The 16,730-nt window shown below is 40.1% G+C and overlaps 1 protein-coding gene across 7 annotated transcripts in view; it reads left to right on the plus strand.

The window, feature by feature from the left end:
* DGKI (diacylglycerol kinase iota) overlaps window positions 1-16,730 on the plus strand; it is a 216,543-nt gene that overhangs the window by 188,527 nt on the left and 11,286 nt on the right. For all 7 annotated transcript variants that reach the window (XM_048930903.1, XM_048930912.1, XM_048930928.1 and 4 more), the window contains 4 exons: window positions 5,532-5,569; window positions 7,114-7,234; window positions 13,665-13,701; window positions 15,989-16,088. In XM_048930903.1, the coding sequence (XP_048786860.1) occupies window positions 5,532-5,569; window positions 7,114-7,234; window positions 13,665-13,701; window positions 15,989-16,088 (296 nt within the window). The remainder of the gene's footprint in view (window positions 1-5,531; window positions 5,570-7,113; window positions 7,235-13,664; window positions 13,702-15,988; window positions 16,089-16,730) is intronic.

Raw genomic sequence — 16,730 nt, forward strand, 5'->3', positions numbered from 1 at the left:
ATTCCAAAAGCTCCATATCTTTCTTGTGCTGAGGGTCCCAGATCTGGACTCAGTACTCCAGATGGGACCTCACAAGGGCAGAGCAGAGGGGAACAATCCCCTCCCTGTCCCTGCTGGCCACCCCTATTCTGATGTAACCCAGCATACTATTGGCCTTTTGGGCTGCAAATGCACACTGTTGGCTCATGTTAAGTTATTCCATAGACAGCTTCTCCAAAGAGGCTTGATCCATCACCTTTTCCTGCAGGCCAAGGTTGAAGGTCAGCCTGCAGTAAAAGAAAGGTCAGCTCTGTACATTTCTGTATAAGTTATGTTCCTGTCAGCTTTTCATATTAGGATTGATATTTACTGGATTGTACAGAGCTTTTACAAGCAAATTGTTGTTTACAGAGAAAACAGTGTATTTCTGAATGATAATCTATATAGACTACACACTCACTTGAGAGCTTAGCTTTTTGAGTGACTGAAATAGTTATTATTGATTTTGATAAAACCATTGATTTTGGTAAAACTAGTGCAAAATTATGAACAGGAACTTGTTTTCTTATCGTTTTTTGTAATGCTGAACTTTAATAGCTCAGAAGACTCCTGCTGTGTAAAAAGAACACTCTTCTAGTCAGGGTCAGCTTTTAACTTCTCAACATGTAAAACAGTAATTATTTTAAATTTCTGGTTCTGTGAATTTCATAGTCCTCAGCAGTAATAAAGAATGGGGAATGTTCTGGAAGCTAATGATAGGCCAAGTTAAGTTTAATAACAGCGAAGAAATGTGATGATGTCACCTTCTGCTGCAGGTTTTTTTTATTTTATTTTTTTATTGCTATCAGCCCAGCAAGGTTTGAGTGAGGCAGCATTTGAAGAGGTGATCCTTAAGAGTTCCCTGGAGCATATCTGGCAGGAAATGGAGATGTACGCCGAGGCTCATAGTCAGATGACTCACAGTGGAACCCCGAAGTCTAATGTATTTGTTATCTGCTTCTAACCAGAAAGAAACATCCAGCACTGAAATGTGGATGGGATGTTAATTCCAAGTTCTTTGTCTTAGAAAGAGCTGGATGGCTGTAGCCACTGCCTGATAAATGAGGTTTGTACAAGGTCCTGAATATTTCAGATCATCACTTGTCTTACTGTGTCTTCTGGAGGAGCTAAAGGTTTTATCAGCCCCAATTTTTTTACACTTTGGAGTTATGGTTGGTAAATCCTACCAGAATTTCTCATGTGCTTAAATGCAAGATTCCTTGCTTACTGTCTTACATGGTCAGGTGCATAGTTAGCCTTATAATTTTTAACCTGTAGTAAGATGTGCTATCATAAATAATGCTTTGCTTTCACACAGTGCGTTTTGTTCTTATACCTCGAATACCTTATACCTGCACCTTAATCATGGATGTGACAACTCCTTTGTGCAGTACTTATATCTTAAAGCACTTTTAAATATTATGCTCCCTCCACTGATGCTCCCCAGACCTTCACTGAAGAATTCCCTGAAAACAGCAATAGCTTCAAAGAAGGCAAAACGGTTTTATCATTATTCACTATGGCTTAGTTTGCATGGTAGTAGCAGTTGTAACTGTGACCTAGAAAGCATAAAACCAAGTGTGCAGTCTGGCTAGTAAAATCTGGAAGATATTTATGGCTTATGGTTGCCTTTACTCACGTAAAAAGACAGATTAATTCTGTACTGCTGATGTTGGCAGACTGTAGAACCATACTGTGCTTTGAGATTCTTTTCTGTCATATCAGTAGCCTGGTGCTGAGATCCACTTATGTCCTTGGCATTGAGCTGATCAGCAGCTTTGGGATCAGAGGGTTATTTTCCTGCATGGCAGATGGGAAGGTGTAGTTGTCGGTGGCTGAGCCTTTCCTCACTCAAGATGGTTCTGATAATTGTCTTTATCAAATATTGCTTCTGAAGAAAGATGGGCAACATCTTCTGTCCCTCTACTGTTTTTCTTTCTTGTGATACGTTACGGTCATAGATCTGTCTTTGTTTGCAGTTACATTATGAGAATGTGCTGGGCAGCTTTTGAGGTCTGTGCTGGAGTGATGTACAATCAGTCTTATGTGAGCAGTTAAACCATTCCATGGTTGTTTTTAACTACAGGCTGGATTCAGTGACTCAAAGATCCCTTCCCACCCTGATATTCTCATGCTGCAGAAGTACAGAAAGCTCCTGAAATTTGTGAGCATAAGCGTTATGCTCCAGACCCTTCATAGCTCTGTTGCCCTTCTCTGGACATGCTCCTGGGCCCCAATATCTTCTAGTGAGGGGCCAAAAACTGAACGCAGCAGTCAAGGCATGGCCTCAACAGTGCTAAGTACAAAGAGAAAGCTGCATTAGTTTGCAGAATTACCAGAATTCAAATACCAGTCTTTTTAACTTTTTTTTTTTTTTTCCCAGTCAGTGGATTATGTACTTGTATTTAATTTATAAGTCATCTGTGTGTCTTGTTTCAGTTTTGTTTGTAATGTGGCCAACTTGGTGATTTAAGTTGGCCAAGGGGTGATTAGAGCCAGGTGTCAAAATTCATCCAGTGGAGACCCAAAGTTGCTGCTCTCCAGCAGCTGTTTCATGCATGATCTGTATTTCTGGTTGTCCATATCCTGGCAAGCGAAGTGGCTGTCAAGATTCATCATCCTGGGAGTGATTTACATTTGCTGGGCATTTCAGCAAAGCAATTGCTCATGGTACAGAGATGGAGTAGGGGCTGTCTGTAGTGATGCAGACATAGAAAGAGTTGAACTTTGCTGAGAAGGCAGCCCAGGGTGTCTAGCACTGTGACAGCCTAGTTATATGGCCAGACCACTTGAATCTGAGTCTTGTCAAGGTGTCACATTTCATCAGCAATAAGTCTGCTTGTTAAAGAAATGAAAAGAGTAATAAAACATTTTTATTAGTCATGAAACATATTTGTCACACGAGAAGTTGAGGAGAAAAAAAAAAAAGGCTCGATTTAAATATTTTTTAAATTAAGTAGTTTTTGAAGCATCTTTAAGACATGAAGTTATTTATGATTTAAAACAATTCATAACTCATGTTGTATATTACACCAGTGGTGCAGTGTTGCTCAGAAGACAAAAAAAATATGCTTATTTTAGTGATTTTAAGATAGCTTGGTATTGCATGTTAACTGTTTTTGTCCAATTTCTCATTCAACTGTCTTAGCACTACCATTTTCTTACTTGCTTTAACCACTTCTTTTACAGCCAGATAATTTTTGCCCTGCAACCCCTCCTCCTGAGTATGCTCACCAACCCCATTTGAGTTTACAGGGTTAGTCTGCTAAGCAGTAAGTGTGTGCAAAAGTGAGCCCTATTCTGAACCTTTCTCCATATCTAGTTCTATAGCTTCTAAGTCTCCCAGTATTGTGGCTTACTGTGCAGAATTATTTTATTGTTTTCTCATCTACTTGTTATGACAGCTGGTTTTGTTGATCTGTAGTGCATTCATTTATGCAATAGGTTATACTCTATCAGGGTACTTAAAATCGTTTGCAGGTAGGCTCCATAAAAAGAATGTGATCAGCTCAAAGCTAAGCACCTACCTAAATGCTTAGCTGGATTGGAGGCTTAGAGAAGAGAGGAAAAGATTGCTTTAACTTTGTTTAATGTGTTTAAAGCTGTTTTATCCTAATATCACCAGGAAAACCTCTGGTTATGAGTCCTCAATGCAGAAGACTTGCCAGACTTTTATTTTGACTCTACAGTTTACTGGATCTCCTGGCTTTTCTGAACTATAACCTCAACTACCAACTCTGATTTGCATGAGAAAATGTATTTCTGTCTCTTAAGTAATTTTAAGGTAACCATATCTTAAAATAGAGAATGTAGATGGCAATGAAAAGCTGGTGTCACCAGTTCATTTTATTTCTGCATGTGTGAGGAGACCAGAATAGTTACACAAGCCCAGACTGCATCAGCCCACACAATAACTGTGGCTCTGAATGTGAATAAGGACAAAAAAAAAAAAAAAAAAAAAAAAAGATGAACTGAGTAGCATAAGGGCCGCATTCTTTTCTTGACACAAATGTATTTTTCCAGTTCATTATCCTACTTGATGGTGTTTGACTTCTTCCATTCCTCAAAGCAGAGTGCCCTGATCCCCACAGACACTAAGGGATTTACTAGACTTAGTTTAACTTATGATCGCTGTAGGACTGCCCTAAATCCAGTGTTACAAGGAATACTTGTTATTGCAGTTCTTGCTTTCCTGAATGAGAAATTAGCTGGACTGAATTTTTGCTTTTCCTATTGCTCTGAGACTAGGGCATTAGGTGTCACTGAGACCTCTGAAAGCTGTATAGAAGTCCAGGTGTTTTCAAAGAAAGGAATGTTTGCTGAGTTGTCTTTTCATACTTCTCCTCTTCTGCCATGTCACTTCTGGGGTTGCAACAAAAACTCCACATGGAATTCACACTGTGCAGTTTCCTGTGTGTTATTTTTCAGATACAGGTCCTTACTACAGTTTTCCTTCTCCCTTGTTCCTCCCTAAATGAGCTTTTGGCATCATTATATCAAGGATGGCACTTCAGCAAATGCTTAACCTGATTGCACTGTCTAGAGTTGAAGACAGAAATGGGCTTTGGCACTCTTGAAAAAGAATGAACTGAGGCAAATGTTTAATGCTTTTTTATGATGCAAACCAAAAAACTGCTTTCTCAATAGTGTATATATTTTAATTTATTATATAAGTTATAATAGTGAGAAAGAGGGAAAAGGGTGGTTAATTGTTATCCACTAGTACTCTTGCTCAGTGCAGCCTATACATAGGACAATACAGAGTCTCAGGCTGTTGCCTTCCCTCTTCTTTCTAATGGGCTTGGGACAAACAGTTGTGGCAGTGAGTAGACCTGGGCTCTCTTCACTGCTCTTCCCTGCCTTATTGTGATTCTTTGTTCACTGTGCCTCTCTGTCTTTTTTTCCTTCTGTGTCTGTCTAAATTACCAAAGGTAAAAGGATGGGAACTGGCTCCTGCTCTGTGTTTGATCTTGCTTACCAAACCAGTGGGACTTGTTGCATTCTGGCAGGCCAAGATGTTCTTACAATACAAATAAATACTAAGAAATCTCTGATTTGCCCCTCTGTTTTCGGTGGCTTTGGACTCTCAGTGTATCTGATGCTGACTGACCACTCTACCGTCAGTCCCACAGTCTGAGCGGTCTGTAGGAATCTCAGGTGTTTGGCATTGATATCTTCAGCTATAGCTTAGGTGCCAGGGTGTCAAGTCCATCCTGTCTTAAAAATTCTCTGAAGTGCCACAAAGCAAAACTTCAGACAGAAACATGCAGTTCCAGGGCGTCATTGGAAATAATGGTTCAATGTCCATACATCATTCATGTGACATGCGTAGTCTTCCTTCTCCTTTCTCAAAATGTCAGTCTAGAGTCCTCCCAGTTTTAACGGTATATGAGGATACAAGAGGATTGAAGCGTCTGTCTTAACTTGTGCACACAGTGAGATGTGTTCTCAGTTGCGAGGCCATATACAGAATGCTTTCTACCTAATATTAATTTTCTGTTTGTCTTTTGCAGCACTTTTACAGGCAGTCATAGCTGGTGATCTGCTGAAGGTAAGCACAGAGTACTGAGTGTCCACCTTTTCACAGCTACTAGAAGGTTTGATATGCTGTAAATAATATCACACCTCTGCTCAAAACATAAACAGACTGCTGTAGGGACTGCTGTCAAACGCCATTTTACAGCCTTTCCAGGAAACCCGGAGTATTAGGAAGCACATCAGTTAGGTGAGGTGTGAAATTTGAGTGAATAGGATCTGGTGTTAGGCAGCACCTTTCAGCCTAGGGTCCATAGTGCACTGTATAGAGCACTGTGTCAATTATCAATAGAGAAATCATGTACTGGAAGATGTAGCACTAGGCAACAGTGTAGATGTTGCAGATGTTGTTTTAGATGTTTTATTGCAGTGATGTTGGTGGCCAAGCAATTAGAGTTGTTAGAGACATGTTAATATCTTCCTAGGCAACCAAAGACCAGGTAGAATGAAACTCAGTTTGATGCCTTACTGTTTGATAGATGTCTGAAAACCAATAGCATTTTGGTATGGTCAATTTTTGGTACCTTGCTTTGGTAGGAAAAGGCATCCATGTAAAAAGCCTTGTTCTCTAAGTCTGAAGTTCTATGCCTGACACTTATTCAGGCTGTGTGTTTCAGTAGCCAAATAGGGGTTTGCAAACATGTCCCTGAATTTGAATGAGAAGTGTGATTAATGATTGCAATATTATCTGCAAAAAGCCAGCTTGGAGCCATTCATAAAAATGACAGTACTGTTAGGGCAACCCTTGGCCTGCAGATGTACCTTCCAATCTTTCTCCCCTAGTGTGGCAGCTGCAGCATCTAGGCAATGTTCCTCAAGCAAGCAGTCATTAAAATATTGTTCCATTTCTGCTTCTTGAAAGCTTTTTGCCTGAGTGTGCTTTGACAAGGAAACTTGTCCTTCTTCAGTTGTCATGTGTCATAAGTAATGTCCCCCTGTCACCAGCTACACCCTCTTTTCTGCAATAATCTGTATTACAGAAAGTCTACAGAAAATCTGAGAACTGACCAGTGGATGTTGCCTGTCCTTGTCTTGGATAGTGCTTTCCTCTTGGAGGGCTCTGAATAGAAAGGAGAGTGTGTGGCAGCTCAAATCCAGCTCCCTATAGATTTTTGAGTCAGAGTTTTCTGGTTTAGTCAGAAAGTGTTTACTTTGGATATGCTTCCTTTACTGATTAAAAAAAGTGAAATTTTCAGGAGATAAGCCAGAATTTTCTATTAAATACATATATTTTTAAATTTCCTAACAGCTTCACTGTAAGTGTTTTTGCAAGTCATTTATAGCAAGCAATAATTCACCACCCATAGAGCAGCAGTGTCTCATTGTTCAGGAAATATGATCTGCTTTTGTTAACCCATATAATTGTCAATGCTTCTAGTTTAAAATATCTTTTTTTCACTGGGGCCTAAAAGCTGGCTTTAATGTAATATTACATTTCATTGCATTGCATTCTTGTACTGATCTCCTGCGGAAATTAATACATGATTTGCCTGCATATCTGTTTTTCTGCTTTTCCTGCATTATCCTTCCTTATGGGTATGTGTGTGTTTTTTTTCCTAGTTCATAGAATGCTGTAAAAAAGGAGCCAATTTGCTAATCCAAGGACCTGACCATGGCTCCTTGTTGCATCACGCTGCCAAGAGTGGGCATGGCGAGATTGTGAAGTATATCCTGGAACACGGTGAGTCAGTGTGCAAACCTGCAGAGAGCTGTACTGCAGCCGAGTGTGTCAGCCAGGTGAAACCACACAGCACAGCATGGCTGGGAGCATTCTCACTCGTTGTCTTTTTATCTTTGTCAGTAACAGGATCGCAGGCATGCTTACATGGGCTATGTAAGAATTTGCATTTTACATATGTTTGAGTTAGCAGTACTTAGGAGTTTCTGCCTGTTCAAACTACTGTGATCTTGCTCACTGCTGGAAAATGATATAGGCCACAACAGCATGACAACTACTCACAAACATAGAGACTATCTCTGGTAATTATAATGTATTAGCTAATGCCTGAAAGTTGCTACGGAAGTTTCACAGAGAGAAGAAAAAAGCACTACACACAGTAAATAAAGAGACAATAATACATCTGTTAACATTTGTTTTAGTTGGAGTGGGATTTAGCTTCAGTTTGGCTCTTAAAGCTTAGGTTTTTATATGGTGTGATATAGTCAATAGGTCTAAGTTCTGCATGGGTCCATAGATAACATGCAAGGCCTGTAGAAGACTCATATCCTTCTGGATTGCCAGCAGGAGCCTAGACAAACATCCCTGTAATTCCAAATTCATACCAAGGCTTGCCCTTCAAAATATCATAAAATATCCATATGTGGGCAGCTGAACTGTTCTCCAGTTATTTGGCTAAGAAGAGGGTCTTTTTTTTGTGTAGAGATACCTACATCTGATAGATACATATAGCTAGCCTTATATCCAAATTCTGGCTATTTTTCTCAGATGTTGTAGCAAGTCTTACTATCACTAAATCTACTTCTATTTTGACTTCTCTGGATCATCTCATAGGTTACAGTTCATTTATATGCCTCTAAATTCTGTAGATAGACATAATTTCACCTAATTTTCTTAGTCTTTCTTGTTTCTTCTCCTGGTTTGCATGACCTGTGCCACTTCACTCTCATGGATACCTCTCCAGGACTTTTCTTAGGCACACATACCTTAAATTACAGACTGACCCAGTTACAATTCTTTCAATGAGGGTTTAAAATGAGATCATTTAAGCTGGTGAGGATGTGAGCAGGAAATCCATGGGAATTTTTTAAGTGAATAGAGAAATGTAGGGGATTACGGACAGTTAGACAAAGACAAACCAGAAGGTTGAGCAAATGTCAACTCAGTTTCTCTCTCCCCCCCGTCCCCAAGGATGACAGGAAGCTTTTGCAGCTTTCCAGACATATGTCCTCTGAGCTTCTCCAAATGCATTGTTTGTTTAACATTCTCTGGGGATCAGAGAATGCATGGGACAGTGCTTTAATAGGGGCCTCCTCTTTCTCCCACTAAGCAATTAATGAATCTCATTTCTACCCTGGGCACTTCTCAGTCACAAACAAGCTCTCTTGCTGAATCATCATCATGATGTCCTTGTTTTTATGTTGTTTCTCTGGCACCTGGCATCTTCTCATTAATAATTAGTGTATGAGACCTCATCCAACACTATTAATATCTGAGGCTTTCCCTGTATCTAGCTTCTTATTTCTGCTAATTGACACGCTTGATAAAAATGGATCTTACTCTTCTTTTGGCCATTACTTTTGTCCACCTCTAATTCCCCCATAGTTTTTCTGTCATAGAGTTTATCAAGAACACGTGACTAGAGATGGTTAAGATTAATAAGAGCTCCACAGCAAAATACTCTCCAGCTACAGCGCAGGAAATCCGTTATTGATCAGAGAAAATCTTCTCAATGTAGTTCAAACAGTGACCAACAGCAATAAAAAAATGTTAGCTATCTGGTATGAAGCTACTGGGGTGAATTGAATGTGGTGCAGGGGTGGTAAATCCCTCCTTGCCCCCAGCAAACACACCTCAGGCATAGCACTGGGACTGTGAAGAAGAGGAAATGGTGTTGTGCTGTCTTTTGTGGTGATGGCTTTATGCTTTCTGCAATTATGCAGGGATGTTAATATGAGAGATTACACTGTGATCTTGATCAGAATTATTTTAGATGTTAAGGGGAGGAAAATAACCCGTCTCAAGATAGAAAAAAGCAGAGATTGGTTAAACAAAGAGATTGCTGTGATACTTATCAGTGGACTGGCATGAGTCTGGAACAGCAGCTGAAGCAGCAATGTAGTAGTAGGTGTTAGAACAACTGAAGTGTAGTAGGTGTTATAACAGCTGCTTACTGCTGCAGGAATGGTTGTGTTGGTTGCTGTTCCTTCAAAACAATTTCTCTCCATCTCCTATGCATGAAGGGCAGATACACAGACCTACATGTTGTTCAAGAAGCCTTCATAAATCAAGGGTCTTTTTCTTGTATTGAAAAGGTCACCTTTTAAGATCTGTCTGTAGCTGGGCTAAGAAACACTTTGCAAGAAACTGAGGGCCAAACTCAGTAGGTATCAGAACCACATGTTTTTTTTGCTGCAGTCAACTATCTCACGCCCCAATGCTTACACATTAAAAAAAATTAACTATTTATTTCACACAGTTCAGTAGGGAACACTTAAGAATCTCAGTTAGAAAAGGATCTCCTAAATCATTGCCTGTATTTGGAATCAAACTTGATTTGGAATCTTCATCTGGAAATTCTGAACTGCTTATAACAATTATTGAAGACAAGCAATCCAATATATATCTTCTCTACTTTTCTTCTCTAGAAGCTCAAAAAAAAATGCAAGAGTTCTGTAGTTAATCCAGGGAATGTCAGTTTTCAACAGAAGAACATTGCTTATAATTGCTTAAGAGTTTGTGTTGGAAACTTCTGGTGGAATAGTTAGTTCATGTCATTCTGAACATCTTTGTGACCTCTGACCTCACTGTCCTTGTTCCACTAGATAGCATCCTCTAGTAAACAGGAGAATGCATTTGTTATTATTATTATTAGAGTTTTTTTGTTTGTTTTGCTTGGAAAGCAAATTCTGCTATGACAAAGATCTATGGTGGGGACAAAGCCTGTTGAAGATTGAGTTTGTCTGACATTCACTGATAGCTCTAGATTTGCAGAATGTTTTATAGCAGGGGGACATTCTTGAGTTGCTTAAGTAGTAAACAGCTCAGATTTCCTAGAAGGCACAAAGTATAAAATAGTCCATTTTATTTTCTAGGTTTACAAAATTTGAGGTTAATGTGAGTGAGCGACAGTTAAAATGAGAGACATCTTCACACAATAGAAATTCAGAGCCAGAAGACGCTGCCAATCCAAGACAGACACTGTTAATCTTCACATCAGGTAGAAATTAGGAGTGCAAAGTTGGGGGAAGACCTGAAATAGTTCTACTTTTGCAAGTGAATGTTATTTTTAAAATAATCCTTCTTTGACAGTAATGAACCAAACCCATTTTTGTCCTGTATGTCAAAACCATAATTAAATGATTAACCAAAGAAGATTTTGACTGATGAACTCCCAGAAATGCTGCTAGTGAAGGACATTACTGTTAAAAACAGATTCACTTCTTCCCTATTTCTATAAAGGGAGGGACTGACAGGACAAGGGACTGGCAAAGGTTAATAACTGTGGGTCTCCTGTGGGTAGCTGTAATCACCTCCACTGGAGAGGGCAGGGTGTGTTGCAGGCTTGGAGACCTTTTAGACTGCATGGTGCTGTATATTTTGGAAATGCCTCTTTTTGCCTCTCTTTTATGTTGTAATGAACTCAGCTAAAGGGCAGCTGCTTTCTAGCATCTCCTTCTCTTGCCTCCTCCTGTCCCCAGCTTGGCCTGAGAAATTAGAGAGGGGCTTTGGTGGAGTGAAAGGGGGCAGAAGGAAAGAAGGAAAAAAGTTAATAATTCTACACAGACAGTCTATTGGAGATGTAAAGTAAAGAAAGTGATCTCAGCTGGGCTTCCCCTCAGTATGTCATGCTTTTCAGCTCCTTTCAAGCAAACTTCTCCCCCCTGTCCCCATACTGCCATTCTTTAGTCCCCAAGTCTCTCTCTTTCTCTCTCTCTTTCTCTTTTTTTTTTTTTCTCCCTCCACCTCTCCACACATTTCTATCTTTTGTTTTTATTTCCCCCCCTGCTGTTTTGCTTGATAGAAATCTCACTCATGCATTTCCCTTCCGGATTTCTATGGGGTTATTTTGTCCTCTCTCTCTCTGCGCCTTGGTCTCCTTTTCTTTCTTTGCCTCTTGTCCTGGAGTAAAACAGTCGCCTCCCTGCTGGGTCAGGATGACAGTGCCGTTAGCTTTCCCAGTGCCAGCCCTTCCCACGTATGTGCAGCTTTTGTCCCAGGGCAGAGGGGGATTTGGAATGGTCGGTTGGCAGCGCCAGGGAGACTGATGTAAAAATGAGGTCCAAAACAGAGGGGAAAGGGAATTAGGAGGAGAGCGTGATGTGGTTTAAGAGAAGCACAAGCAAAATAAATAAGAAATAAAGGAAACAAGTCCGATTGAATGTGAGTTGGGACCATATACTTTTAGAGATAGGTCAAAGAGAATAAAATGAATGAATTCTGGCACCATGTCATGCTGTAAATTGATTAACTGCAATATCTGGCCTTAAGTCTAACTGCGATGGAGTCAGGTTGCTCCCATTGGATGTTTTGTTTTGAATGGTTTACTGGAGAGCTCCCATGTGCACTGATAGGATGTACTTGGCACCTGTTTAGATTTGTACTTATAGAATGCTCACTCAATCCTTAGTACTTGGCTCCCCTCCTGACCAGCTTTCCTTTGTCCTTGGTTTTCTTTCTCACCAGACGTACTCAGTTCCAGCTCTTCTGTCCACTCAGATCTCATTCTTCTAATTTCTCTCTTTTTTCTGTTCTTGCCAGATAAGAATGTGCCCAATGCGGCCAGTTCAGATATGTTGCTGCACCATCACACCACAACCTTCATTGTCCTCTCTATGAGCAGAAACGTATTTTTACTAAGTTAACACTGCAAGTCATTCCTTCTACTTTTCTCTGGGAGGTAGTATTGCAGCAAGCCATGGGAAATGGCTTATTAAACCTTTATTTTTGAAATAACATAGCTTTCTTTAGTCCTGAGAGATATTATTCATATAGTTGTTTTTATTCATATAGTTGTTGGTTGTTTGGTTTGGTCTGTTTTTGTTGTTTGTTTTTTGTTCTTAGATTCTTAGCTATTCTTTTTCTCAACAAGGGAACTCTGCTTAGACTCCTGTATCCTTCTGTGCTTATAGGAATTCGTAGTTTGTGATTATTCTTCTATTGGATAGGGAGCTGTAAACCCACAACAGCTAAGTGAAACCTCTGTGTGGTGTAGCATGAGAGTTAGGAGAGTGGCTAATGAGCTTGGAGAACTGCTGCAGTAGGTATGCAATGCTCTATGCACTGAGTTCTAGGCATGCTACCTTTTTGACCACCTCTTTCTCATGATGGTGGAAGGTGAAGGGAAGGAGCTATCTGCAGTTCCAGGAGCCATGGCAACCAGCTCTCCCAAACATGCTACATATATATGTTATAAAAAGAGTGAGGGAGATGGACTGCTCAGATCCACTTCAGCATAGACTCAGTGAAAGAAGTGAAGAGAGGTTGTGAGTAGGCCTTTGTGAGTAAACAGAGTGAAATTCCTCAGTTTCAGGTGAGATTTGCCATAAGCTCTTGAGGACTCCTGAATTTGAAAGTCAAAGTGTGATGAAGAGAAATATTCATGCACAGGAAGCAAAATTCCTGTGAAGTTTCACTATTCCCTTTGCTAAATGCCCCATACCATCTGGCACTATGCTCCAGAGAAGTGGAGAGGAGAATAATAAGGCAGACTAGAAAAGGAAAAGTTCTTCTCATTCCAAATGCTATCCAAATCCTAGCTTTTCCCTGTCACTGTAATTCAGCAATGGAATTTACTGCTGTAGACATCTGCCTGTAGTGAATATCAAGAACAAAAGCACATCAACAAAATGATTTTTTTTGTCTCACTTAACAAAAAACTTTTCTATTTTGCTTAACCTTACTTTCCTGATCATTGCTGACCAGCAAAGTACAGAATTTGCATATCAATATAAGGACTGCTGGGAATATTCCACCCTGATCTACATTCTGTATAGTGCTGTTAAATAGAGTAGCACAGGGATGTCATTCAGGACAGAATTTGGCTAATTTCAACTTCCTAATGACATTTTCCCTCTAGTACTAACAATAGATTGTAACTTGCAATATATCAGGGTTTCCATTATATCAGCATTTCCAATGTGCTGTGCTTATGTGAACCACTTAATTGAGCAAGGTGAAGAGTGAGAAAATAAATGCCATGAATATTCATTCTCAGTATAATTTAGAAGCTGCTATTCCCTGGCACTGAGACTCCAGCAGTGACTGTGCATTCAGAATTTTGCTAGTGCAAGGGTTTGTGCAAGCAAATGTTACCTTGAAGCTTGGTGTATCTGTGCCAACTGAGCTTTCTGTTGATTTCTTTTACATATTGCATATGTACATTCGCATATGCAAACAAATGCTATATAACGTATTTGACTGTCTTTTGCAGGTCCTTCTGAATTACTGGACATGACAGACAGTGAAACGTAAGTACAGTCTACCCTGTCTGCTTTTCACAGTATTTGTATTATGTTAGCCAACTTCACTTGTTTTTCAAAATGGCCCATCTCTTCAAAAATAAACAAACAGAAATGCCTTCAAGTCTGAAAACAACAGACACACACGTAGCTTTCAGGCCTAGAACAAATGTTTCTTGAATACCAGAAAGGATTTTCTTTCTATTGCTTCCTATTTCTCATAAGTCTTTCTAGAGAGATTCAAGTCCTGCATTGTGCTTTGATGTTTCCAGAGTCTAGTCAATGAGGATCAACATGAAGGCTTGATTTCAAAAGTCAGGACAAGAATTTTCTTATTCAGTGCTGGATGCTCTGTCTTGGTTGTTCTAAGTGGACACAACTTGTGCCATCAAAGATTTCTCTCAAGTAATTAGAAACTCAATCAGCTCTAATATTATTAAAAAAAGACTTGACTTTACAAATCTCTGTATAATCAGGGTATCACAATAATGTATATAAGTTGCTGTGAAAGTAATGCTTTGTTTTTATTTCCATGGAAAATACAGCACATGCAAAGAATATAACACTATTTGATAGAACAAATTCCCAGCTACAAAACACTATTGTTCCAACATAGGTGCCATCTTTAACTGTGAATTTTCATCAGCAGTGAACAAGAACCTGCCTCTGCACACATGGCACTCTGCATGGCCATTCAGAATGTAGTATGTCTTTCTTGTTGCTGTTGTCAAACACCACCCCCACCATTTCACCGTGCTCACATCCACTGGTTGGTCTCCATAACAACAAGTTCAACAAGTGTCAATGAATGTCAGTAGGTGCTATTTTTTCTGCATGGAGGAATTCAGTGACACACCTTTGCTTCGCATGCACTTCCACGTCGGATGCCACTGTCAGAATGCCCCTCTGCTGCCATCTGTCTTATGGCAACAGAATGTAACAGAATATTGGTAGAAAGATTCGTGCTTTACTGCCATACCGCTATTTGTCTTTGATGCTGTGGGAAAAAAAAAAAAAGGAGGCATTAGTTTTGGACCAGTTCTCGTATAAGTGATCCATAAATAACTCTGGGAAACATATAGAATGTATGAGAAACAAAACAGCCTTTCCCATAGGGGTTAAGCCTATCATTACCCATCTCATAACATCCTCTTCTTTACTGACATTCTCTGTTAGTTCTGCACGGGGTACTTATGGCAGTCCAGCAGTGGTGAAGTCCATATACTCCTTCTCCTTGTACAGTGGCATTGTGGAGATTCTGAAATAAAAGTGCAAGTGAATATAGCTATGAGGGCTTCCCTTTACAAATGTTTTCCTATCACTACCTCTTGAAAATGAAAATTTTTCTTTTGATTCTCAGAGTGAAATCAGGTATCTTCCCCACCTGAATCTAGCCCTCATAAATTAGAGATAGATTACAAAGTTGCCTGTTAATATTTAACTTGCCCTGTAATTGGCTGAGACTGAAATTCCTTTCTGGGAATGTATGCTCTTCTACATCTGTCTTATTACAGGTAATCCTTATCATTTTTTATCTTGGAGTGCATGTAATTGCCCTACTTGTTTGACTGTAGTACTACAGGCACCTCTTCAAGCAGATCAAACTACTTTCCTCCTATTTCTAGTCAAAGATGAATTGGCTCCTTTAACCTCATTAGTACAGTCGTTCTCAGAATCCTGCTACAAGTAGACCCACCCTGAATTAAGAACTTTGCAATAAACCTGCACCTACTACACAGCTTTCTGTTCTGAAAAGCATGTGTTCAAGCTTCCTCAGTAGCTTGCTAGTCCAAAAGTACAAAACAAAAACACAGATCTCCTCTCATGCATCCATGATGGTCAGGTATCAGAACCAGGGCAGCAAGCGTACCAGTCATGGCTTTGATGGGCATGATTTTCACGCCTCCAAAAACAGGAGATTCAGGAGAGAAAAAGCAGGAAGATAAATGTATTGTTCCAGCATAGCCTGCTATGAAATAAGGTGTTTGCTTTGTCTCTACAGCAGTTAGCAGAACTGCGGGTTGGATGGGAATGTGACATTTTTGTTTTTCTGAATACAAAAATGTGCCTGTTTCTTTCCCACTTCTCAGTTCTCCAACTGCTATTTGTGCACTGCAGGCTTTCTTACTGAGTCAAAGGATGTAGGTGCTAAGGAGGAGAGTGCACAAGTCCACCTCTGCCAGGAAGAAGCAACCTTGCAGAAATACATCATCCCTTTCTGTTCACTGAACCTTCTGTTTCATAAACGTTGATGAGTGTGATGTGTCTCACTGCTGGTTTCTGTACTTTGGTCTAGGGGTGAGACAGCATTACATAAAGCGGCCTGCCAGCGCCATCGTGCCATCTGCCAGCTCCTGGTGGATGCGGGAGCCTCGCTGAGAAAGACAGACTCCAAGGTAACCCAGCTTAGTCAACGAGTTATAAAGCACTGCAGCCAAGCGAGACTGATCAGCATCCGTCCCTGCTGTGTGCATGATTGAGGCTTCCCTGTGTGTGCCAGGAACAGCTCTTTTTACACGTTTTTACTTAGAAAACTGTATTGATTCAAACAAGTACAAGGGACTTTAGTTCAGTCCCCAGTGTGGGTCATCTTCACTATAGTGAGAGCTTGGCCTCAAACTATTTGGTATGTTGGGTGTGAATGAAGCATCTCCATGGCACAGCAGCATCCTTGTCTTGTGTGGTCAAAAGAGAGGTTTATGGGCAGGGACCACCTGGGGAAGCCTTGGTTTTTGATTGCACAGTGTCTATGAGGCTAGATTGTTGTAGTTGACTTGCTTTCTGAGGGTGGCTAACCATCTTTTTTTGTCCTCACTTGCCCCTGTGTTCATTGGTGTGACACTAACCACAACTGTCTTTCCATGTAAGCTTGGAGAAAGAAGATGTATGAGAAAAATTAAAACCTAGGAATATTCTGCAAAAAAACCCCAAAAAACAACAAAACATATAATTGCTTGGAAACACTGTACAGAATCAGCCCCACTAGCATTTCTGAATATAAGCAACCTATATCAGTATTTGAGAGATGCTCAGATCAA

The sequence above is a fragment of the Lagopus muta genome, chromosome 1 (genome assembly GCF_023343835.1).
Source record: "Lagopus muta isolate bLagMut1 chromosome 1, bLagMut1 primary, whole genome shotgun sequence".
NCBI classification, from domain to species: Eukaryota; Metazoa; Chordata; class Aves; order Galliformes; family Phasianidae; genus Lagopus; species Lagopus muta.